The sequence below is a fragment of the Etheostoma spectabile genome, chromosome 17, assembly GCF_008692095.1.
Source record: "Etheostoma spectabile isolate EspeVRDwgs_2016 chromosome 17, UIUC_Espe_1.0, whole genome shotgun sequence".
Classification (NCBI taxonomy): Eukaryota; Metazoa; Chordata; class Actinopteri; order Perciformes; family Percidae; genus Etheostoma; species Etheostoma spectabile.
In genome coordinates, this window is record NC_045749.1 from 11,362,127 (window position 1) to 11,387,680 (window position 25,554).

Genomic DNA, 25,554 nt, shown 5'->3' on the forward strand with positions numbered 1-25,554 from the left:
TCTCTCTCTCTCTCTCTCTCTTTATGCATCCTGCAGTTTGTTACCCTGCCGATGAACAATCTTTCAATACCGCAGTCACACAATATCTGTCATGAGAGAACGTTTCACATTTTACCCCCATGATCTTTGTACCCTGGGGACAATTCTGACATGGCTGCAGATATTTGTTGTGGCAGGCAGTTTGGATGTGTCACTGTCATGGCATGGAGCTCTGTCGGACACAGAGAGGGTATAGTTCAAAAGCCTGAGAAGGGCACAAGAGCCGAGAGTCGAGAGCCAGCGAGCCAGAAAAAGGGGAGAGGGCACTTCCCCTGAAAGGAAATCAAAGTTAAAAGAATGATAAAAGTGCAGTTTCCTGCCAGCTGGTTTGTGTTCTGTACAGAAATCCCATTCTTCCTCTCAGTTTTTGCTGAGACAACAATTGCACCACTTCCTGTTTTGGTAACCGTGACACTATAACCCCATCTCTGAGATGAGGTGCACTGTTACATTTAACCATAGACAGGTAAATTTACAGCTGCTCTCGGATTAAACGTTGAAATCATATGTATATATATATATATATATATATATATATAATATATATATAAACCGACTTAGTGTTTGCCTATTAAGTTAAAAAGCAAAACAATGTAGCTTTTTTAAGGTAAACTAAATTCATCAGCTGTCTCATCTCAAATGGATTTTGCACCTCCTGTCATCTGAATAGTTCTTCCTGCCACTCTCAGACTATAGGTGCATTGTGTAAATTATGATAGATTATTGTATCTTAATTTGGAGAGTTTTTTATAGAATACTTTGGTATATACATCTATTTCCAAGCGTGTTGCTGAGCCAGCACTGTGAAATGCAGAGTTGACAAAAGAAAAAAAACTATAATTTGTTTGGAGCCGTTGCTCGTCACATTGCTTTATGTTAGCGTGTCACTGCAGCAAGAGAGAACCATGTCAACACTTATTTTAGAATCTAGTCTCCTTTATTTTCTTTATGTCTTATCATAAATCATATCATATATGTCATACCTTTGCACAAACCCCTGGATACCATTCCAGTTCTACAGCCAAAACATCAGGATGTTAGAAAATTGATCAGACTATAGAATGATGGCAACAACACCAGCAGTTACTTGTACAGTAACAACACTTAGGCTTGTGTACTTTTGTGTACATATGCTGAGGCCTCAGGAACTGAAACAGGATTGTTCATTTTTCACTGAGGGAGGAGGGAGGAATCAGAGGAGCAGAGGTCAGATTTTCCCTACAGCATGATGTCCCGTTAGCACACCAGGGCCAGAGGGCTTTGCTAGCTCATACTTAATCCCAATGTTCTCTCTTGTAACCTCCTTTGGTATGAGGCATATTTTTCAAATCAGATATAGTCACATCAGTATTGTCAACCCTGTGGAAATTGCAGCAAATTGCAAGAGATAATTTCTCACGTTGAGCACACAAATGCATTTCCGAGTTCACTTCAACCCCCTATATACTATATACTGTATGCCCATCATATGCAAAATGTTTGAATGTTTTAGAGATAATTCCAGTTTACACACTAAATCATTTTGCTTTTTTTTTTGGTTGATGCAACTACAGAGGCAACAATTCGTCGATTAATAAATCAGTCAGAAATTAATTGCCATCTATTTTGATAATCACATATAATTTTTTTAAGCAAAAAAATACTTTTAATGGTTCCAGCTTTTCAAATGTGAGGATTTGCTGCATTTGTTGGTCTTACAACTAAGTAATTTTTTGTCTTTGGTTTTTAACTGCTGATTAGACGAAAAAGATTTCACCTTGGGATTTTGGAAATTGTGATGGGTACTTTTCACTGTTTTCACTGTTTTCTGGGGATTTATAGACCAAACAATTATTCGTTTTATTATGTATTGAGAAAATAATCTGCAGAATAGTAATGGACATTTTCATCCCTAGAGATGCAGCAGTTCAGGGTTGAGGTTGAACCTTTTTTCTCATGCCACTGTATAAAACTTGCATACTAACCGACTGATAGTCAACCCTCTTTTACAGCTGACACACTATTACTAATGGGGTCAAACTAACTGTTCCGCATAACAGCACCGTTTTTTTTTCACGTGAATGACAGAGATTCTTACGTGAGGCTGACAGAGATGACCGTCAACCGGACGGACAGACAGAGACACTGTGAAGCTGCTAGGGCTGGCACACAGGATTGGATTTGGTGTCAAGAGATCAGGGACTGACACTGCTCGCTTTGTGTCGCGGTTGAATCGGCACCTTAGGGAGAGACTGCGGTTGTGAATGGGCACCATTGGGGAAAGCCCAAGTGGTGGGAATGGAGGCTGGTAATTAAGGCAGTCATTGTATGTCTGTAGAATCTGCTAGACAGAGAGGTCAGGAAGGCAGGCGTGTATTGTTCCCCCAGCAGGGCCTTCACTGCATTACAGTGGTGTGTCAGACTCAAGTATGGATAGAGCCTTGGATTTTACAGGGAAAAAAGGAATTACAACATCAAACCACACAGGCAGTCCTCTATGTAGTCTGCTTGTCTATATGTCAACAAATAGACTATAGAGGCCTCTTCTGTGATTTTGATTTTGTGACATTTTCTCTCTCTCTCTCTTTATGCTTAAGCATCTTGAAGTCTTACTCTGGCAGTCTACGCAAGAGCTCCAGCCCTCTTAATCTGGACTGTGAAACACAGTAAAACAAAGTTGTGATGAATATGTGAAGTCACAGGTTTGTGTGTAGTAGAATTAAGCCCAAGTCAGCCAACAGTATATTGTAGCAGTTGGGCAATTCTTTGTGCTTTTGGAGTGCCAGTTTGTAAGGTATTGTCAAGGAAATAACTTTTATACTTTTGAACTTATACAATCAGATTTACCTACTTTTATATGATACTAATGTGTTCTCTGTAACTATGTTTAATTGTAGGTCTCAGTCATTGCTTTTGTAACTTTCAAGTAAAAAAAGATTTTGGTGACTGGGCCTTTACTTACTGTAAAAAACAACAACCTGCATTTAATTTAGAAACCTTTTCTGACTCTCCTCTCTGTCTGTATGCACTGCCCTGTAGTGTGTCAGGAAGTTTCTGGCAGGGATGAGGGCTGGGGGGAGGTGCACCATGGGAATGTTTTTACAGGGTGACCCTTGATCTTCCTTCCAGGCGCAGCAAAGGCTCTGAAGGCCCTGCGTCTGTCTCTGCTCCAACTCACTCAGTCAGGTTACCAAAGAGAGAGACAGAGTCTGAGAGTAAGTAGGGACTGCCCTGTAAACTGATAAGGCTTATCAGGGATGCTGGAGACATCTTGTAACAGACAACTTTTCTCTTTCATAGTGACACTATGACACTATGAAAGAGAAAAGTTGTCTGTTACAAGATGTCTCCAGCATAATTGTGAAAAAACAGACGTGGCCACTACCTGTCAACGCATTTTATTTTTGAGGAGTTATACAGAGAAAGACCCTTTATAGCAAGAGCGCTGAGGAACCATATAGGGCCATAGGTCCAATATAGCATTGACACCAAGTGACACTTAGATTAGCAACACACGTGTGAAGTATATCCGTCAGAGGGAATTACAGGAATATACAGACAAACACATCCACCAACATACACACAACTACAGGAATTACATGCAGACATAGACAGCAGCAGTATGAACTTCCTGTGACAGATGACAAGATGTTGTGTGCACCTCTGTATGAACCAGTCCGCCACCCAACCTGCCCTTGTCATTCACTGGCCTGGTAACCCAATGCTGCCATGCAGCTGTACAGCACGATGGGCTTTAGTGGGACCGTGGCTAAGTCCAAGGCTAAGAGGGGAAATTCACACCCACGGCCCCACTTAGCATTTGTCCTTAACGTTGTGTAAATATGGTAAGTGTAGTATGATAAACTTATCCTATATCTGTAAACAAAATACAAAAAATAAGAATGTCTAGCTGGTGCGTTGATAGAACTGAGCTTCTGGGTTTAACCAGGGCAGATTCCAAGGCCCAGTTGGCACATACGTGTGTTTTTTATGAATGAAGCATGAAAAGAGAGAAAGGATTCTGTCAAACACATCCGTTTTAAAAGAAAAGATTGTTATTAGTATAAAGCAAAACACCCACATGCTTAACTCTCAGGGGTATCCATCAATCATTCAACAACATGACACTGAGATCCGTGGCCGATTAGGGAAGCTGGGTTGTGGAAATCTAGGAATCTGGGAATGGGGTTTTGGCAAAGCAAGCTCTGGCATGGTAATATGTCTTTGCAGCTGTCTTGGACACCAATGACGTGGGTCTGTTACTGAGAAGAAAAACTTTGACGTACACACACAAGCACACACATGTTCACATATGGCAAATCTGTATTGCCTGTATGCATTATATAGAACTCCTGTTCAAAAGAACTGGGGAGTAAGATGAGAATTTAGAATAATACTGGTCTGTTGGAGTGCCACTGAAGTATCATTGTTATCAATATGTTTTGGGGGCAATTTTCTTGAAAATAAATATCCTCTCATTATTTGGTTGGGCAAAATGAAACAACCGTATTCATTTTCAGAACATTGAAATCAGCTGCTTACAACAACAAATAATACCAGACCTCCACCTCCAGTTTATTAAAACAACCAGAAATTGCAGATCACCAAATTTAATTGGTAAGGAATACCATCATTAAAGATGACTTAGCTGAGATTAGCTTTAATCTAAATCAACAGATCAGCATATTATGTTAACTCTGCCAATTTTTGTCCACAACATAGTAATTGAAAGCTGCATTGTTTCCTACAACTACAAAATGTTTTATGATCCTTCTACTAAGCAAAGTCACTTACTGAAAATATATTTTCAAAAGTTTAAAACACATGGATGGTAGTGCGTACTTCAAAAAGTTTAAAGGTGCCCTGCCACACAAAAAAGTTTTTACTTGCATTTTTTTTAAAAATATGTTATGTCCATACGTGTTTATCTCGTGAATGTGAAAATGAACTGCTACCTCCTCTGTCAGCTCTAGCCACTGAAAAGAAATAAGCGGCGAATCCATGGTAGAACTTCACACATTACCACAAAGTAATGAAATACATGAGGCAGGGCACCTTTAAGTTTTATAAAACTGATGACCAGTGCTCTTCTGGGGTATTTCTTCTTGTCTTAAGGGGACAATCTAGTGTTTTACTTCTTCTATATCATTACTGCAGACGTCCAGCCATCCTGCCTGTGTTTTTTACTTTTGGTTTTATTTGAAATGAACACATACAAATATAATTGAAACCATAACAATTTTATGATCCAACATACTGTTCTTTTTTGTGATCAAATGTTCCAAGATACTGTTCTTGTAAATATGCTTCAGTAATTTCTCAGTGGGTAATTGATGACATTTAGAAGCACAACATACGTTTTATGATATTTTCTGGCACAGCCTCCACTCATCTGCATTGCTGACAGCTGTGGGATGTTTTATCTTTGGTACAGCTGTCTTGATTTACCTTTTCCCTGTGTGATTTCTCAGCATGTCAAAGAACAGACTAAGCATAAATGTTACGGGACCTCACTAAAATCTGAGAATAAGTTCAACCTAGACACTCATTCTGTTTTAAGATCATTATATGTGTACACGCACACTCAAATACACAGTGCACTTACTCTGCCAGAGGCCATTTCCTAGAATGAACTATTTTAGCGTCTCCATGGAGCTGGAAATGGACTTGTGGTTATGCTTTAAAACAGTTGGAGTGGTTGTCCTCTTGACATCCTCCCTTCTGTATCACAGTGCGATAACAAACCCATTTATAAAGACTTGTGATCTCAGTGGTTAAACCCAGAAACCCACAAGTTAAAAATTTGTAACTTCAAGTGTTACTGTTTACTTACATAACAATATTTAGCTTCAGGTCATTTTGAATGCATTGCTGTCCACCTTAAATAGACTGCCCCTGTGATGTTGCTTTGTTTCAGGCCCATGTGGGTTTGTGATCCTTTTGGGAAGTGTTGCCTGTTAGGATTGAAGTTTGATTATATATATTTATGGTTTCTTACCACATAACACTTTACTGGTCTTTGCGACCCACTGTTTCTACTGCTTTCCTCACACATTACATCTAATATAAATGCAGCAAATGACTTGCAGCACATATGCCTCATAGGCATATTTAGACCTAGAAACAACTGGGATGTGCTATTGTGAGTAAACTGCTTTTTATAGTGTAAGGAAATGTCAAGCACATATGAATGGCTTAAATAAAAAGCTTCTAGAATATGAAACCTTTTTAAGAATAGCACCCTGACCCACATGGGTGCAGTGCAGGTTCAGACCAGTGCTAGTTGACTAGTGATGGGAGGTCATATTGAATGAGCTCACATACCATTCACTGATCAATATTAGTAAAAATATTAAATTATTTTATTATGTAATGCATAAAACATTTGTACGTTACAGATTGACAGTTTATATGTCAATATGCTTTTGAAGTGTTGGATGTATATGTGCATGTATATTTTTAGCACCCAGTCAGAGGAAAGTGTTACAAATTGCTTTTTGAAAGTAGCACTGTTGTGCCAGCTCTCTGATTGTCATCACACTTGCAATAAATGAGGTGACTGAGTAACCAGTATATTTAAATAGCTTTAATATCCATTGAAGTATCACTTTTTTTCTTAATGTAGATCAGTAATATGGAAATCGATGGACTTGGACGACAAATTATATGATAGACATTCTACAGTATAAAATAAGCAGCAGTGTAAGGTTGAGATTATGATGTACTTATATCTGTCTTATTTTGAAGACAGTATGACTTCAACGGTAGTTTCTTCATGTTGTAGTGAAATCTGAACAAACAATGTATGAACCTGGTGTTACACTGTGTGCCTGTGTGAGAAACGTTTGCGTCAAAGTTGTGCGTGTGTGATAAATGCATACATGCATTTGTGTGCTTGGTGGAACAAATGTTAACGAGTGCACAAACCCAAGTGTGTAGTACAAGATTATGTAATGCTGCAGCTTATATTTAGAGACACTGTAGAACTGTAGACACTGAGAAACTGTACAAGATAAGAATGCTTATCTCAGCAGTTGTAGCTGTGGAGCTGTTAAGCAATGGAAGGAATACGAGGCAGTTATGAGCCACAGTGATCCCCACCATCATGGCTAACATAAGTCACTGTACTATGTAACTAAGTACAGTAGTATAGCCACACATGCTCATTTTGTTGTGTACATTTAAGAATATTGTAAGCTTGGATGTATTCAGGAAAACGAATAATGTAAAAATGCATGAGCAAAGAAAAAACCACATCCATGGGAAAAACACTGACACTCATAAAGACTGACAAGCTTTCTTTTCTGGTGTAACAGGTTGCAGACACAACTGCAAAACCTCACTTTCCCCTGTGGTGTGTGTTTACAAGCATCATAGAGTTTGCTTAAGTGTGAGGTTCAATGTATAAAAGCTCCATGAACCACATGTATGGAGGTTTCAGCTGTACTGAAAAAGACCAAACCACATGATTAATAGATATATGGTTACTGAAAAACTATTATGAAAAGTTTAGGAAATATTTCCTCGTCGTCTCTCAGAGAAGGTTTAGGCATGATTGATGCTTTGATCTTTTTTGATGTTTCACAGAGGAGAACCAGTTCTCAGCTTTAAACCACATCCAGGTTCCTGGCTCTCCATCTTGTAGCATTTATCCGACAGACCGCTAAGGCTAGCATGCTAACTGAAGCCACATTAAAGCAATTAGAAGTCTTATCAGAAATGCTACGGTTAATGACCAAACCAAACAAAAACTCCAAAAGACTCAAAGCTAACATAGTGGACTGGACCCAATCTGCTCTATCTGAAAATGTATCTCTTTCTGAACTGCAGCTAAACCAAATAAAGATCCTCAGATGAGACAAGAGCGGACACACGGACACGTGTGTGTGTGTGTGTGTGTGTGTGTGTGTGTGTGTGTGTGTGTGTGTGTGCAGCAATGCAATACACACAGGTTTTGGGGTTGGTTTGGCGTTCTTGTGTTGCTCTCTGAGTGATGTCCTGGGGGATGCGGAGAGGCAGAGCAGGGGCTGAGCTCCTCCGCTGCTCCTTTGTTTACACTGATGGTTTCCAGATGCTGGCTAGTGATCGGAGCGCTACGGAACGCTGGGGAGCAGCCCAGCCGTTTGGGTCTTGTGCCAGCAAGCCAGGATTAAGGCCGCTCTATCTGGGATACTTGAAAAACATGGCGTTGCTTTGTAATAACTGTGCAATTGTTTCCAAAGGCTGAGAGAGAGATTATGGTGTTGATCTCAAATATAAAAGTGTCACAAACATTGTCCTCATTCATTGGGGCGACACATGCAATGCACAGTGACGTCTGAGGTTGTTAAATGTAATTATTAGTCACAAATTTTAGACTTGGATTAATTGCATGTGACTGTAATTAACATATTTGTTTTACTCAGTAATTTGACTTTGACTTAAACAGGCTCCAGCATGTGGCAGACTGAGCATATTGTCTGTTTCTTCTGCTCAGCCCTGTTTGGGGGAGAATGTGGTTATAAACTGAGGTGCATTGTGCTCAAGTGAAGGCAAATTCATCACTTAAACAGCACACCTGTTCCTCCCGTCACTTTCAGCCTCAGCCACTTTTCTTTACATGCATTAGAAAGAGACAGCTGCACCAGCAAACAAGCCGTCCAGAGAGAGAGAGAGAGAGAGAAAGAGGTGAGAAAGATGGCAGCAAAAAGAGAGACCCACAGGAAACAGTGGCTGTATTTAGAGCTTGTAGTGCATGGTGGGATTGATAAATAGTCCCCATAATGCACCTGGCTGAGGTTCTGGCATGGGGTCGAGGCTGTTTAGTCCAGCAGCGGAAACAGCAAATAAAAAAATGCTTGTTCTGTGTGCAGTGAGACACAGCTGAGGTGGTGACAGTGTCATTCTTGTGAGAAACTTGAAGCAGTGGCCATCTGCACGCCCTCACTTGGCCCTCAGTTCTGACAGGCTGATGGTTGCATCCTCAGATCTTTAGTTGCTGTGATGTCTGATAACGCGGATAGTGATGGTGAAGGATACAGTGATTTAATAAGAAACAGTTTACACAATATAGACTAGGGTCAAAGAGTGCGTTTTGGTTTTCTCTTTCTTTTTCTGGGTGCGGAACAGAATACCACATCAGATAATGTAATGTGGGAAAGTATGTGACTGCTCTGCAAAATCTTTATGTTTTACATCCAAATTGACTAGATCTGTTCAACCCAAACCAAATTGTGCACTAAGAATTGTAAAAGTATTATTTGTCCCGAATGACCCGACAAGCCTTTCTTGTGTGGTCTGACAAACAACCTCAGGCTATTCCTTTTACCGTGTATTTGTCCTTGCTGAATGGGGCTTACGCTGTGACTCATTGACCTGTCTGGCTCTCAGTGATCATACAACTCCATGGTGCTGTAATGGGAACATCAAATCATGCAGAAGAATCTCCCATTATCATAAATAACACCAAGACTGTGTACTGGAAGGAAGAGCCTTTGGTTTAGACATGAGATGTTACTTTGTTTAAGGTTTATTTTAGAAAATCCATGTAAATGAAACTCATCAAGTAAACAAATAAATAAATAATTTTGTTTCCTTTATGTTGCACTTTTCTTTTCTATAGAATCCAACAAACAATCAAATTCTCAAATGTTTAGCTTTATTTGACGACATTTCAAACATCCAAAGCTCTGCATTATTCATATTAGGTCGAGCTGCATTTGCCAGTGAAGCCCCTGCACTCCAAATCCAGACCAGAATAATGGTTGCATACAATAACTACCAACCCTTTTCCCAAAGCCTCAACATTGTTTTACCCACTAAATCCCTTGTTTTCTCATAGAGGCAGACAAACCGCTAATTGGTATGTAGCATTTGCATAAAAACCCTTAGCTTTACTGTCAGTGCTGTCTCCTCGTATTTGTTGTCTGTGGACTGACTGTGGGCAAACTTTAGGTAGATGTCTCCCCTAATATGTTGAGTAAGTATGAAATCCCATATCCAAAACCTTGAAAGTAGCATTCTTTTAGAACGATTCCTCTTAGGTTTGGCTTGGAAGGGACGTCTAATATTAAACCAAGGCTAACCAACCTTGTTGCTGGAGACAGAGGATTATGGGTTCAGGTTTGTGTCTGGTGTCTGTCCACTGGTCATTACTCTTAGCCTGGAATGTAAGATCAACACAAATGTAAGATCACCTTTAGGCCTCAGACAGTAGTCTGGACCACATTTCTTTGCAGCGGTCAGTAATAGACATCTTTTTTTGATTTGCATTGGAGCAAAATCTTGACATGACTTTGTGGCAAAATTATATTCAAACTGCAATTTTAGAGTCGGATGCCTGGGCTGAATACCTAGTAATCAATTTCACGGTATTACCCGAATTACCCTGAAATTTAAAGACATCACAGTGGCTGTGGTCTAGACCAAGATTGCTTGCTTAAACACACCTCTTCCAATTCAGTAATCTACCTAGTGTGCATGCTTCAAATTCCTAATATCATTCTGTTTGTACAACATACGTGTCTTTAAAATCAACCCCTCGAGGGAATTGTCTCAAAAATTCCTCCACATGAGAATGAGTCCAATCCACTGTAGTTGTGGCCAGAGCTACAGCGGTTAGTTAAAGTTTTTTTGTTCGCCACCTCGCCCTCTCTCTTTCTCTCTCTCTTTCCCTTGTCTCTGAAATGTTTGACCTAATTGAAAGCAGAGCAGCGATTTTACGACGGCTCTCAGTGTTTCTCGTGTTCTGCCCCTATAGAGGCCATCTGCTTTGGATTTAGATTTACTCTCCTTCTCTCAGTTTCTCCTTCCCGTTCTCCACCCTCCTGAGAGGGGCTGATTGGAGGGTCTCTCCACAGTTGGCTCAAGCAACTGTGGGGCTTGTATTTGTCCACTTTTCTTGTGTGTGTGTGTGTGTGTGTGTGTGTGTGTGTGTTTGTGTGGATATTGGAGTCTGATTCTAGAGCAGCATGTTTTTTTAGACCCCCTTCGGAACAGGATCCAGGAGGAGCTGTATCACATCCAAACGTTAATTCAAACTAGAAGTTAATTCTTGCAATCTTAATGAGCTTTGTCCTGTTTATCTCATTCTCTTGTGTCAACTATTTGTCTCCCTTTTTGGTTTATTGTGTCTTGTTATTCTATTTAATGCAGTTTGTGAGCTCATTAATCCTGTGATATAAACCAAAGAATGATCTGTGTCCTTGTAGCAGGGCTAAACTCTGAGTAGGAGGCGTACAGGAGACTTTCCAGTTGTGTCTCAAGAGTGTATGAAAACCTGTGGATGTAGAATTTATTATTTGTGTGTGTGTGTGTGTGTGTCTGTTTTTGTGCATTTATATCTGGGTTTTAAAGGGGACAGAGGAGAGAGAGACAATGTGTGTGGCCGTGCTTTTGAGAGATTGCATCCATGAATGTGTGTATCACGTGTGTATATGCTTCATTTAACAGTCACTGACCCATAGTTTGTGTACATGTGTATGTGATATGATGAGACCCTGCTGTGATCTGGACAAAGGAGGATGTGGTCAACAAGTTGTGGCTATGGAGCTACACTGTCTTTTCAATGGACACTGTCCTCAACACACCCACATACACTTATCTCATCATGTGGAGCTCTAGCATCAGGGAGATAAACAAACACTGACTCAATGCAAGCCCACACTGTCATAGTGACATGACAAACACCGCACTCCATCTCACCATCAACCGATTCGCTGTTTTAAAGCTTTGCTTCCACTTGACACACATTAAACACTCTAAATGGCTCAGATATATCCATCTAGCTCTTACCCTGGCACCAGCTTGAATGGCTTTATTTGTAAAGAGCAAAGGAAAACAAAACACATCCTCCTGTGCAGACTCATCTCCAGTGTGTTGTGTGGTGTGATGACGCAGTTCCATTACATTTGTCATTGTACTGTGTGTATTGTGAATGGTTTGTAAATGTTGCTTTAAAGGCAGCCAAGCCTGCTTATTTGCCTGGAAATCAAGCCGTACTAAAACATTTGCTTAGTCATTCTCGTGTTTATAGCCAAGGGTTTGGATTGGTAATCCACAGCACCAATGTCAGTAGAAAGACAGAGCCTGTATGTGTGTAAGTGCAGAAACCTAAAGCTTTCTTCATTAGCTGCCGCCCTGAATCTAGAAGCATTTTTCTCAGCCCGCCTCAGTTGGCAGAGGTGGCACAACAGTCCAGATGTTATTGTGACATGTGTTCCCACGTGTTTGGGCGTCCATTGGAATATGCAATACCAACTGCGGCTGTAAAGTTTATGACTTCAGAACCAAAACTCGCTCTTCATCTAAGACCTCCATGAGAGGCAATGTGTTGCAATGGCCTGAAAACAACTGACCACAATGTAAGTATACTTAAAATTATAACTCCAAATGTCCAAATAAACTGGATTACTTACTTAAACCAAATTTACGTGTGCAGTGCATGGGTTCATTCTATGCATTTTTACCAACTTACAATTTATGTATTATTCAATATATAAACTGCATTCATTTGATGTTAATCAAAAGTAACAATGTACTTACAGTCAATGCTACTAATGATTGTATGTTTTTATCTGACTATCAGTCCTAAACCCAAAGACATTCAGTTTACTATCATAGAAGACAAAGAAAAGCTTTAAATCCTTCTACTGGGGAGATGAAACATTACTTTTTTAAAAAGGTTAGTCAAATCAAAATTAGTTACTAATTAACTTTCTGACGATCGACTAATTGATTAAGCAACTAATATTTCAGCTCTACATTTAAATGTAGGGCCCTATCTTGCACCCGGCGCAGCGTGGCGCAAAGCCTGACGCTAGTGTCTTTGCCATTTTACGACCGTCCAGCGCCTACGTCGTTAAAATAGCAAATGCACCTGTGCCCATCTTTGCGCCCATGGGCGTGCTGGTCTTACAAGGAGGTGTGTTCAGGTGAATTCTTGGCGTATCGCTATCTTGAGGTAGCGGGAAGTGATCACGCCAATGATCAACAAAAACCTGGTCTAAAGTCAATAGAGGAGCATGTCATTATTATTTAACAGTGTATTAGTAAAATGCGCCTAGGTTTATGCACAGCGTGCGCTCACTATGCTTGTTACACACACACACACACACACACACAACGAAGCGCAGCAACACACACATGCAAAAGATTATATATAAAAATATTACAGTGCAAATCCACCATCATAACAGCAATGCACCAAGGTACAAACGCACCTGGCTTTTAAAGGGAATGGGAGAAGACACACTGATTAGTTTATTGCATGTTATGCCCCAAACACACCTATGAATTAGTGAAGACACTAAGTACAACCCTTTTGAACCATGCGCCCGGCGCACAGACCCCTTTTTTATGCCGTCGAACTAGCAAAAGTGGATTTATGCCTTAAAAGCACCCGCGCCATGTGCTTCCCGCTGTGCGCTTAGATCGTTAAAATAGGGCCCATAGACTTTTCTTGTATTTGAGTACTCTATTAACCTCTTTCAGACACAACTGACCAACCCAATCGTCAATTTTACATCTACTTCTTTATTTGGACTGGATAGATACTCCATTTACATTCTGTGCATCAGGAGCATCTTCAAATTAATTACAAACAGGGCTGTATTTAATCTGAAAGCACTCAGCTGCAGACAGAGCATGACACGCAGCCAAAGGCCAAGGCCAGACCCTGGAAACAGCATGGAGCTGGAAAGGAAAGGTCTTGAGGAGGATCAGTGCTGTTCCTGTCCTGCTGAGTCCTGGTTACAGTATCATGGAGAGATTTTTTCACTTTCAATTGAACAAACAGCTGTAACAGGAAATTTGACTATTTTCACTTTTCCAAATGAATAACTAGGGTTAAGGTTAGACCTCCTGGGTAGTACACCTGGCACTCTCTGACCATAGTTAAGTTTTAAACTTCAAATTAGTCTGATGTATAATAATAGTGGTCAGTCTTACTGCAGCAGAAACTTAGAAAATGCTGTATTTTGGCTTTTGGGGTTTTAACAGAGAATGGCAGAATGATTGTAAATGGATCATATTTTAAATTGATCATTTGGTTTGAGAGAATCCAAACAAAATGTTGTTATGGCATGGTCTTTGAGATTGCCCATTGATTGCATTGAGACAAACCTGTCAGTGTGTAGCTTGGTGTGCTGCAGGCCAGCAGAAGTCAGATTTTCCAGCCAGCGTGCTTTCACAGTGGGAGATGTGAAGCTGACAGTGGGGTTGAGGTCATGCTGTTGAGGGGCCAAATTGAAGCACAGCCGCTCATACTTAGCATTGGCTTGCTGGTGCTGATGCAAACCGATGACGTCTATAAGGACAGCGCCAGATGCTGCTGATTAAAGTTCTTATTACTCACACATGGGTTGGGACAAATAATGGAAGACCAGGGAGACAGATTGTACCCCTCGTCTCACTTGCACCGCCCCGTACCCCCTACATCCACCCTGAAATCTGCAGCCAACGTTAAAGTGATTACGAAAACGATCTGCAGAGAATCAGGAGTGGAGTGGACATGTCGGATTTCACATTGAAGGCAGAGACTCTCCTAACCTTCTGGAAAACTTCCTTCAGTTGCATGGCATGCATTAAGGTTACTTCTCTCAATGATATCAGATTTCCAACTGTGCATGAAAGCATTTTTAAACTTTAATATAAAATAACACAATTCCTCACTACTCCATTTCCAATAATTATTTTCCAAATTAAAGGTGTAAGGTTTTGCAAAATAACCACTCTGAGGTTGATTAGAACTGTCACCAGGCAGATGCAAGTTCTGGGATTATTTTTGTCTTTTTTTAATGATGGTGCTTCAAATTAAAATTGACAAGACATGACAAACTAATCAGTGTACATTTAAGGTTTCTTTTGGCAGTCTAGAGGACAGTTTGTGATTTATCCTTTTGATGACATTAGCAGCACGTTTGATGCTTGCTTGCTTTTAGGGGAAAAACAAGTCTTTTCCCCTATGGTTGTTATAGTGACCTAAATAAAGTTGCCAACATGAAGTCATTGAAGCAACTCCTCCCAACAATATTGCCCTCGGGCTAGTGCTTTTTCATGGCTGGCTGACTGTTCGTAATCATCTCCCTCATAAGAATTTAGAGGAGTAATTTAACACAGCTGTAATGGAAGTAAATGTCAACTACACAACCACAAATTGTGCCAAAATTGTGTGTAGGAGTGTGCTGTATGATGAAGTTGGTTATACTATTAGCACAACAAGGATAGACACACCCTGCTGTCAAAGTTCAACATCCATTATTGTCTAAGAGGTTCTTTTAAAAATGTCATTCTGAACTAGGTTTTTCCCCCCTACACTCGGTGCCTGAACAAGAATGATGGTCGACAACAGTTTATTGCTAAGGAAAATTAAGGTTAAAAACATGAAATTGAACAATATACTGTATTAACTGTTAACAGTAGGGTTGCCCCAATTCTCAGAATCCAGACTATGTCTTGATCATAGGTTTTATGCCCTGACAACTGGCATTTACATTTTTCATATTCTTTTTAAAAAGATAGACTACATCAGTGGTTCCCAAACCTTTCCACATCAATTGTATGAAACCCATGTCGAAAATACGTTCATACATTCTGTCATTGCACTACTTATGGATGGAATTATAGTGAAAACTAATTATTCAACTTTTTACCGGGGACCATCTGGATCCCCCTCAAGGACCCCTGGTGGCCCCCAGACCTGACTTTGAAAACTACTGGGCTACATGGTATCAAGTGTGATATATAACCAGTGCCGCCATATTTTTTTTTATTATAAATTGCTGTTAAACAACAAAAAGAAGAACCACTAGATGGCACATAAGGATATTGATGCTGTGTTTCCACTTGCTTTGTTGTTTGTAAATTTTGTTGTTCAATATAGAGAATTGGAAAAAGATGGCAGAAGGGTACTTCACAACAACAGTTTGAGTTTCTCAGTTTACAAGGTGCACCTGAATTCACCCTGAAGTCCCATTGGCAATCTTTTGTTCTTGCTATGGCTAAGGCATATCCCGTTCTACTCCCCTACTAGCCTCTGATTGGCCTACCATGATATTCTTGCCATAACCTTAACCAACCTCACTCCTCATGCATAAACCGAACCAATCGGTACCCACCCCACTTCGGCACAGCATTGAATGAAGAAAAATAATCACGTTCTGCACACAACGTTTTATTTTTCTGGTCAAGATTATGAAATGGAATTATTTCCCCACCTGGGCATACATTTTATTTACTTTGTTCTTTACAGGCCAGACCCAAAGGTGAAGGACTGACACCCTACCAGGGGAAGAAGAGATGCTTCGGAGAGTACAAGTGCCCTAAGTGTAAGAGGAAGTGGATGAGTGGCAACTCCTGGGCCAACATGGGACAAGAATGTATTAAATGCCACATCAACGTCTATCCACACAAACAGATACGTCAACCTACAGTATGGCATTCACTCTCCGAGCATTTGCAGTAATGTCTAAACAGTCAATAACACTTTGTTTTAGTGGTAGACTGAATTGTCTCAACCAAAGTTAATGGAGTCCAGACTGGTTTGCATTGCTGCATATTGTCTTGAAGATATTCCAGATGGCCTCAATAAATTTAATGAAAGCATACCACTAACAATTGCTCTTGCTTCTTGGTAATAAACCAGCACAAAATAAACTAATTGCATTTCTTGACTGATAAAAGTTTGGAATTATTTACTGAATGTCATCAAATCTTAAAACCAATATTTCTTTATTAAAGTACTCATATTATGTTTTTTTTTGCTTTTTCCCTTTCCTTCATTGTGCTACATATCTTTTTTGTGCATGTAATTGGTTTACCAAGTGAAAAAGCCCAAAGTGCACCACAAAGGATGTTACCATCATCCAGAGAATACACTGTTCACCACCTGCTCCAAACAACTCTATTGTAGTCCAGCTTTTACTTCCGTGACAAACTTATGTCACTTTGTAACACACGTTATACTGCTGCTCGCCTAGCTGCTAGTGTGGGACGCCCTCATACTATGCTTCTAACTGGCTTGTAGTGCTGAACTAGAGACAGAAGTGAGTCTTTTTTTGAATCCTTTAAATTTATTAAACAAGCCCCCATATGATGAATCAACCATGTTTGTGAACTGCCTCACTTGGTAGCTCAAATGGAGAGCTCAACACACAGAGTGAAAAGAGGAGCTTCAGCAATGTGCAGTTCAACAAAAATATTTTGTTTTTTGAAAAGTAATCTTATTCTGATATAACCTCTAAATACAATTATGAACCTGAAAATGAGAATAATATGAGCACTTTAATGTCTCCCAAACAAAAACTTAAGTTATTGAGGCTTACAGCTACAGAATTTCCTTTCACATTTAATTAAAAAAAAAAAGGAAATCATGTTAATGAAGATGCTGTGAAGTGTTTTTCCATACAGCAAATACTGCGAGGGACTACGAGGGAATTCATGTACTGGTGAGCTGTCTGTTCGGCTTAACCTCAGATTTTCCTCACAGCCTGTTGACTAAAGAGATGGACCACCTGAGAAAGAATCCACTCTGTTTTCTTCAGCTGGAGATATATTTATCCTCAACACTTCATATTTTTATATTTATGCGTTTCCACATTCTTCCAATTCCACTTCCTGAAATAAAGTTAGGATTAGTGCTTGAGGCCCTGCTCGTTCTCTGAATACCACAGCCGACCATGCTCCACTCTGATAACGCTTACATAAAATGAAGCAGGAAAGAGACACTGCTCAACAAATCTACCCATGTCTGGCAAGGAGTCACAACATTCCCAATGGAAAGTTAATGCATAATTTATTCCCAATATTTCGTTTATTCATTTTCATCTTCATCAGAATGAGATCTTTAACCACTATTTTAACAAAAAGCATGGGTGGAAGATTGCATTCAAAACCTTTTTTTTTTTTCCATTGTGGAGTTCACTGGTGAGAAAACCAAACTCTGCCACTGTGTCTTGTGGCACAGCTACACTCAGGCAAGCAAATTCCCTGCATTTGCGATGTCACCCACTTAACATACTTCCCCCCCTGTCAGCGTTTGAAATGAACCACTAACCTCTGTGTCCTCGATTATCAAAGAGTTCAGCCTCTCAGCATGGCTGCCTTCTGCCCTGTGGATTCCCATAAGTAATCTGAAAATGCATTGCAATCCCATCCACATGCATTGCATATTTTCCCTGAAAAAGGTGTGACATATATTTCTTGGACATCCACTGCATTTTAAAACAAGGGTACAATTTCCATTGGGGATAATAGAGACAAATCCCCCCATACTGCCGTAAAAGAAGATTTTCAATGAATTGCCCCTTTAGCAGTTAAGCTAACAAACATGCTCACTGACAGCAAGATAAATGACAATTAGCAAGCTTGCTAGCTCAAAGAACTTGTTCTGCCCTTTTCAATTACAGTTTACTGAATTTAATTATGTACAGTATTGAGAACAAATTGCTATAGGGGAAAAAATAAAGACAACAGTAAAGAGAAAATAGAAAGGAGCTATGAGAGCTATTTTGACCGACTAGTGCTAGCATGTTCCTGGCTTGCTAGTTTGTTAGCCGATACGTCGCCAATTACAGTAGTTTACTAGCTAAGCATGAGAGTAGAGTAGTCACTAAGCCTCAAGCATAGCATCATTAAGAAGTGCTGAACGATATTTTGTTTTAGCATCAACATCGCGATGTGGGCATGCGCCATAGTCACATCGCAGGACATTGCTTTTTTTTGCTGCTTGATAGAAAAGTAAACTTTTATTATTTATGTAATCTTTTAAGAATTACTTTTTCTTTTTTCATATCGTAATATGTATATCGCAGGGAATAAAATATTGCAATGTCAGTTTTTTCCAATATCGTGCAGGCCTAATGAAGATGCACGGATAAATATTACATTTTTTTGTCTGGTTGAAGAACCCTTAAAACCAAAATTATACCCTAATTCAAACAAATCTAAAAAATATTTCATGTGATGATCCCTGCTGCTGTGCCAAACATATATGTCAGAAAAAGTTGTATGTTATTGATCACTGTAGGGGAACACTCACTTTTAACTTTCTCCAAATGGAAAGAGCTCAGACTGCAGCTTCAGCTACAGAGCTGATTCAGTTGAGCTTGGGTTTCTTGCTCAAGGACACTTCAACAGGGAAGAAGCCTGCAGCACAGGGGCTTGAACCTTTGCTGTTCCTACTAGTCCTACTAACCGCAGAGGGGTTCGGAGTAATTTTCCCTTAGGGTCCTTTGCACCATGACGTCGAGCCAAACACCCTCCCAGAAGCTTTTTGCCCTTGGTCTAACATTGGCTGAGTTAGTGCTATCAGCCAAACGCCTTCATGCAGGCGCTAATGGAACCAAGTTTGTATCTTGTAAATTACCCCACTTATAATGCCCGGAATGGTACCAAACTTCTACAGTAGGACAAATATTTAATAATTTATTTTTTTTAAATTAAGTGCTGTAGTACAACTAGCAGGAGAAAACTTATAAGTGAGGTAAATTTGGAGACACTACCTTATTTAATCTTAAAATTCATAAATTCTTTTTGTATTTCTTTTTGTGTTTTAGTTTGTATACGGTCCCTAAGCCCTCGTCTAATGCCGTAGCAGCAGTGAGCAAAAGCCATCAGGCAAGTGTTCTTTAAATAAACTCCTGGTGTACTTACAAACTTTAAAATGCCTCATTTTATGAGTACAGAACCTATTTGTACTACTGTAGAAGTTTGGTACCATTCCGGGCATTATTAGTGGGGTAATTTACGAGATGCACACTTACAAACTTGGTTCTATTAGCGCCTGCACTAAGGCATTGGGTTGATGGCGCTAACTCAACAAATGTTAGACCATGGGAAATAAGTTTCTGGGGAGGGTGTTTGGCATAGGGGCATAGTGCAAAGGACCCTAGGGTGAAATTACTCTGAACCATCGCTTTCATATATATCAGATTTTCCAGGCTTTCCTCAAGGACCGATGCGCCGATAGTAAAATCTCAACACTTCGTGGCAGACTCTCTAACATAAAAAGAACAATAGTTTAGAAATAAAAATGTCAAAACAGATTGTTAAAAATCTGGTGCCAAAGAAACTGGTTGCATAACTCAGAGGTTTATGTGTGTGCTGCTTGGTTTGCTTTCTTTAGTGTGTAATATGACTCATTATTGGTCTGTTTGCATCCTCAGCGCCCTTTAGAGAAACCAGATGGCCTGGATGTTTCTGACCAGAGCAAGGAGCACCCACAGCACCTGTGCGAGAAATGTAAAGTCCTGGGCTACTACTGCCGCCGTGTGCAATAATCATCTTTATTCGGAGTCAGAGTGCAACGTTTGTGACACAAGTTCTATTGCTCATCCTTCATCAAGGCTGTTAACTTCCTCATTTCACATCCAGGTTTCCCTAATCCCTGCGTAGGGATGCACCGATCCAACACTGTTGTTAGATATGATTATACATCACAATACTGTTATAGTTATTTATATACCAGTGTTGACCAATATGTTGTTGCATTCAAAAGGTTTACACTTGAATTGTAATTGCTGTCAACTTCATAGATTTTTTACCAAGTGGCTGGTGCACGATTTATTTATAAAAAACAATTAAAAACAGTAAATGTATCTATGTATGTTACGTTTTGCTTTACCAAGTTAGAATTGCAGTGTTTTATGGAACACCATTTAAAGCAATATTAAATACATAAATAAATAAATATGCCTATGAAATAAATAATATGGCTATGAAATGAATAAATATAAAAAACATATGGCTATAAAATAAATCCTGAAATAAATAAATATAAATATATAAATGAGTCAAGGACTACATTTTTTATTTCAGGGGACCTGTATTTCATAATGTCATAATTATTTATTTCATAGGCATATTTATTTTATATATATATTTTTAAATATTGGACGAAATGATATTCCATAATGTTTAAGTCGAGCCTGATTGGGCCGAACACAAAATAATTCTGCCACTCACTTTCACACAGTAAGGCATACAGCTTATAAATGAAACACTGGTCGGTACCGGCCAATACTCAAAGCCCAGATATCAGGGCTGAAAAAGTTGGATTGGTGCATCGCTATCCCTAACCTGCACACAACATGGCCTCCTTTCCTCCTCAAGTCTTCCCCTCCTTCTTTTAGAAGCCTCAAATAAAGGCAGTAGCCTTAATCTTTTCTGTCAATGTTCTAAACCACACATGGAACATAGATTTTTAGTCAGTATGCTTTTTTTCTTCCAATGACAGTATTGGAGATTACATCCAGAAATGAGAGGAACATGTAATTTAGGATCAATTTCTCAGTGCTCTTCATCAAAAAAGCAAAAAAACTTGCCAAAATCAGTGTTTTTTGTGCGTCCTATATCACAACCCACATAACCCCATCGATCCAACTCAATGTTTAACAGCAGCTAATCGTGAATTAATGAATTAGCATGTTTTTCAATGGTGTCACTGACAGTAATGGTCTCAATAGATTACCTCACCTTGGGGTTTGTTGGCTTTGTGTTTACAGAGATCTGCCTTCCATTTCCCTGCCAAGTGAAGTGTGTGGTAATGTGACGAACATTTAACCCGGGCCTCTCATGATGGTATAATGTATACAAGGCCTTTTGATGAACAGCACATCTTTTTAACTGTGAATTAACTGAGGGACAATGTGCCTTACATCCCTAGCTTACATGCGGCCTATTTATTTTCTTGTTCTCAAGTGTGCAATTTGAATTTTGACTGGGACATAACTAATTGTTTTTTTTGGTCTGTTTATATATCACATTATTGTGTAACTGCTTCCACGTGTCTTTAGAAACTACTGTAGATTCAGTCACTCCTCGTCTAGATTTAGTGCATTGCTAATAGATATTTCATTCTCCCTCCCAAGAGTATTTCTCATGCAAGACAAATTCTTAATGATCTAGTTTTAGATTGATATAAATGTTAGATAGGTAAGTTGTGTTAATTTCAAATCACAAGGTCAACTGAGAAGGAGCTGTAGGAAAACAACACTAGTTTTAGTAACAATAATTTTGCCATTCACATAGTTTCTCAGTTTGATAAGAATTATGAAACATGATTTTAGAGGTTAAAATGTTTACAAATAAAGCCTGATTCAATGTAGTAAAGTACAAACTAGATGTTTTTTAAAGAAATTTAGAAAGACATTTCAGTTCACTTTTTAGTGCCAGTGGATGCCTGGCAGCCTTAGTGGTCAATTAAGTGTTTCCAAAAGCTTGCACCCCTATAAACTATGTCCAGCAGCTGATTGCAGTGTGAAGAGAGTCTAGGGGAGGTGAAGTTGAGAGAACTGCAATGATTTTTGAGTCGGTTGAGGGCAACAATAAGATTTAATTTAGAAGGGCTGGTTTGTAATGTGCTGATGCAGAAGATTCAAGGATATATTGAAAGTGATGATGAATTGAGTTCACACTTATGTTATTTTTTAGGAATATAAGTGCTTAGTATAATAAACCAATACACCCATCCTATTTACATTACAGGAAATGAATGTAGTTTTGACTTATAGAAATCTGGCTTTTAAGGAAACTTGTTATAGGAATTGTGAACTGTTTTATATGTACTGTATTTCTATCCTTATAACATCTGGTTAACTATATTTTATACTGTAACATACTGTTTGTGCCTTAAAAACATTTAAATCATTCTGAAGTATCAGGATTAGGAGGCAATTTGTAACTGGGAAAAGATATGTGGGGCTCCGAGATGGAGCAATATACGTGCATGTGGTAACTGTGATGCATAGTAGGTTTAATGCAGGTTCAAGATGTGACAAAGGACAACAATTAATACAGTTCCTCTATTAGTTTGAACTGGCATGATGGGTGTTTGCATCAACAGTTTGCTGGGCAGGAGGAACGGCCTGAAACAGCATTTCCAGCTGGCAATAACAATCCTACTGTGGTCTGTTGTCATGGAATATCCACAAAGATGTTATTTCTTAGTCGGTCCTCACAACAGAAAGGAGTCGCACACAAAACTGTGGACCTCACTCTTTGTTTTTTAATCTATTGTAGTTATGTTTATCCAAGGGACTGTGGGTTTTGTCAAAAAATATACATGGTTAACTTGCCTTGGTGGGAGAGTTTGCAGTGGCTGATTATGGTACCTTACAGTTTTGGGAAATTTAGATAAAATACCATCTGTAAAGTTAAAGGGGCACTCCAGTAATTTAGTAGTGCAGTCTGACAAAGTTGGGAGGCTTAAAGAACAGTCGAATCAATGCAGCAGAAACTCAGATGGCTCATGCTCTAAATCGCTGGGTCCAACCTTTCCTTAATGGAACTAAAATAAATATTTCAGTAGACTTCCCTTGCCTGGTAAATGCCCGTGTCTTTCAAACTCCACACCCCCAGGTTGTTAAGCAGGCTTTTTTAATAAAATTGTGTCTTCAAACCTAAGCTGAGATAACTGCAATTGTAGACTTGACAAAGTACGTCCAGAGCTACAGAAGACATTATACATCTGTTTTCACAGTCCGAGTAGTACTTCCTGTGACTAGTAAACTGAACTTCATGAGTAAAACTGGTGGAGTGCCTCTTTAAAAAAAGATATTTGGGCAACTATATTACCACAAGTAAAAGACCTTTTCTATTTGAAAAATTCTCCTTTTAGATGGGAACAATTAATTTTCTTATTGTTACCAGTGTATTTCTTTTGCTCTGTGCGATTACACTAACCTAACATGTCTTTACATCTTAACCTTATAGTCCACATTATACCATGTGGCTTTAGTAAGAGGAATAGATACCAATGATGCCTTATGAACTAACCTCATAAACAAATAAAGTAATTGTGATTCCCCTAGTTCTGGCAGAATATTGAGAAATCCTGTTAGAGTTTGATTCCATCCAGTTACATTTTGTGAGGAGGCCATTTTAAATGGCAAATCAAGAGCCAATGGAAGCAGTTGATACAATACATTTGAAAAAAGAGATCTCTGCTTTTAGACATGATGTCTTGAATTGCATATACTTGACTTTTCTAGTACCTTTTCAGTTCAAAAATGTTGTTTTCTATGAATGAGATGTGTATTTTGGAACACTTTATAGATGTTGAAAATTTTAAAGAAATCTGCAAAAACTCAAGAATTATTTCCCTGAAAAAGATAGACTGTTTTATGTATATATTTGAAGGCCATCATTATCAAGGTTAGTAGCTCTTTAAAGTGTTATGCAATATTTAAAGCTTTTTGTGTGAAGAAGGGCCTATTGCAGAGAAATAAACAAAGCTGGGAGTTTTTTTTCTTTATGTTTTACAATAATCTGAGGGGTTATCCTGCAGAAATATTTATGGAAAGATTTTTTACAACACTTTTTGTATAGAATATGCAACAAAGTTACACTAAGAAGGAAATATTGATGTCTACATAGAGTATTATTAAAAAAAAGCTGGTACATAATTAATACCCTTACTCAATTATAAGCCATTGTATTTTTGTGTTTTGTTGTATGATATAAGTGTTGAATAACCCACAATGTTATTCAGTTGCTTATGTAACTAATTATGAGCTGCCATTTACATCCATACAGTTGCATGTATTCATTTTGTAAACAATAATATGAAGATATATATATTGTGTAAACATGCAGAAATCTTTTTTTTCCTTAATTAGTGACAGATACTCACCAGTGTATAAGCACGTTAAACTGTGAGATATAGTTTGCTTAAAGCAGCAATAACAAGAAATTATTATAAAATGTTAGTGTTATTAGTAGTTTAGGGAGTGTATACTTTTGTCAAGAAAGCGTGTGTGACAAAGAACTATTTTAGAGTTTGCATGTGCATGTGTTTGGTTTTGAATGAAATATTATGTTGTGCAATGTATACTTATTTAAATACCTTACAGTAGTTCGCTACAGTACATATTGTTTTTCACATTATCAGCAATTTCTGATTATTAGCCTTGAAGTATTTCATTTACCGGTAGTGTAGCTTCTACAAATAATATGTATTTACTGAATGTAATGTGTTAACACTTATGTGGTCAATTTGTAAAGTTATGTTTGTATTCTTTGTCTGTATCACTTGAGATGTTTGTATTGCAATATTGCAATAATGTAATATTTGAATTGGACAGAACACAGGCGTGAGGTAGGGAAGACAATGATTTTGGGAAACAAGACAGTCATGGTTTGAGACTAGACCACAGGTCTGTTTTTCATGTCCATGAAATGGCATTCCAAAATGTGCCTTATTTGTTAGTTGGGAAAACATTTTAGTGCTTTAGTGCTGTCGAGAGTTTTATGAAATAAAGTAATATTGAATTAGGAGTGCTTGGATTGTGTGGTTTCATTTGTTTAGGTCCTCTACTGAATTGTTGTTGCCAGTAACTGGGAGGTGATCACTCAGGATTTTGATTTCAGCCAAAAGCAACAAAGCGTCTTCTGAGAGCTCCTGTCTGTAGAATAATTATTACAGAGAGTATATGTTTTCATCGTTACACTGTGTCTTTAAGCGCAAGCTCCAAGACTTACGCAATACCGAGAATATAGATTATGATGAAGAGGTTTTTAATGGATTATTTATGGTGGTTGTGTAATGCAACTAAAAAAAAG

General features: G+C 38.8%; 1 protein-coding gene across 2 annotated transcripts in view; it reads left to right on the forward strand.

Moving 5' to 3' along the window:
• The window catches only part of zcchc24 (zinc finger, CCHC domain containing 24), a 35,294-nt gene extending 10,025 nt beyond the window's left edge, over nucleotides 1-25,269 (forward strand). Inside the window, exons 3-5 of one of the 2 annotated variants that reach the window (XM_032541867.1) lie at nucleotides 16,247-16,411; nucleotides 20,160-20,235; nucleotides 21,498-25,269. In XM_032541867.1, coding sequence (XP_032397758.1) covers nucleotides 16,247-16,411; nucleotides 20,160-20,235; nucleotides 21,498-21,499 — 243 coding nt within the window. In that variant the 3' untranslated portion in view covers nucleotides 21,500-25,269. Of the gene's footprint in view, nucleotides 1-16,246; nucleotides 16,412-20,159 lie in introns of both variants that reach the window. The other variant, XM_032541865.1, reaches the window with a different exon arrangement.
• The last annotated feature ends 285 nt before the right edge of the window (nucleotides 25,270-25,554 follow it).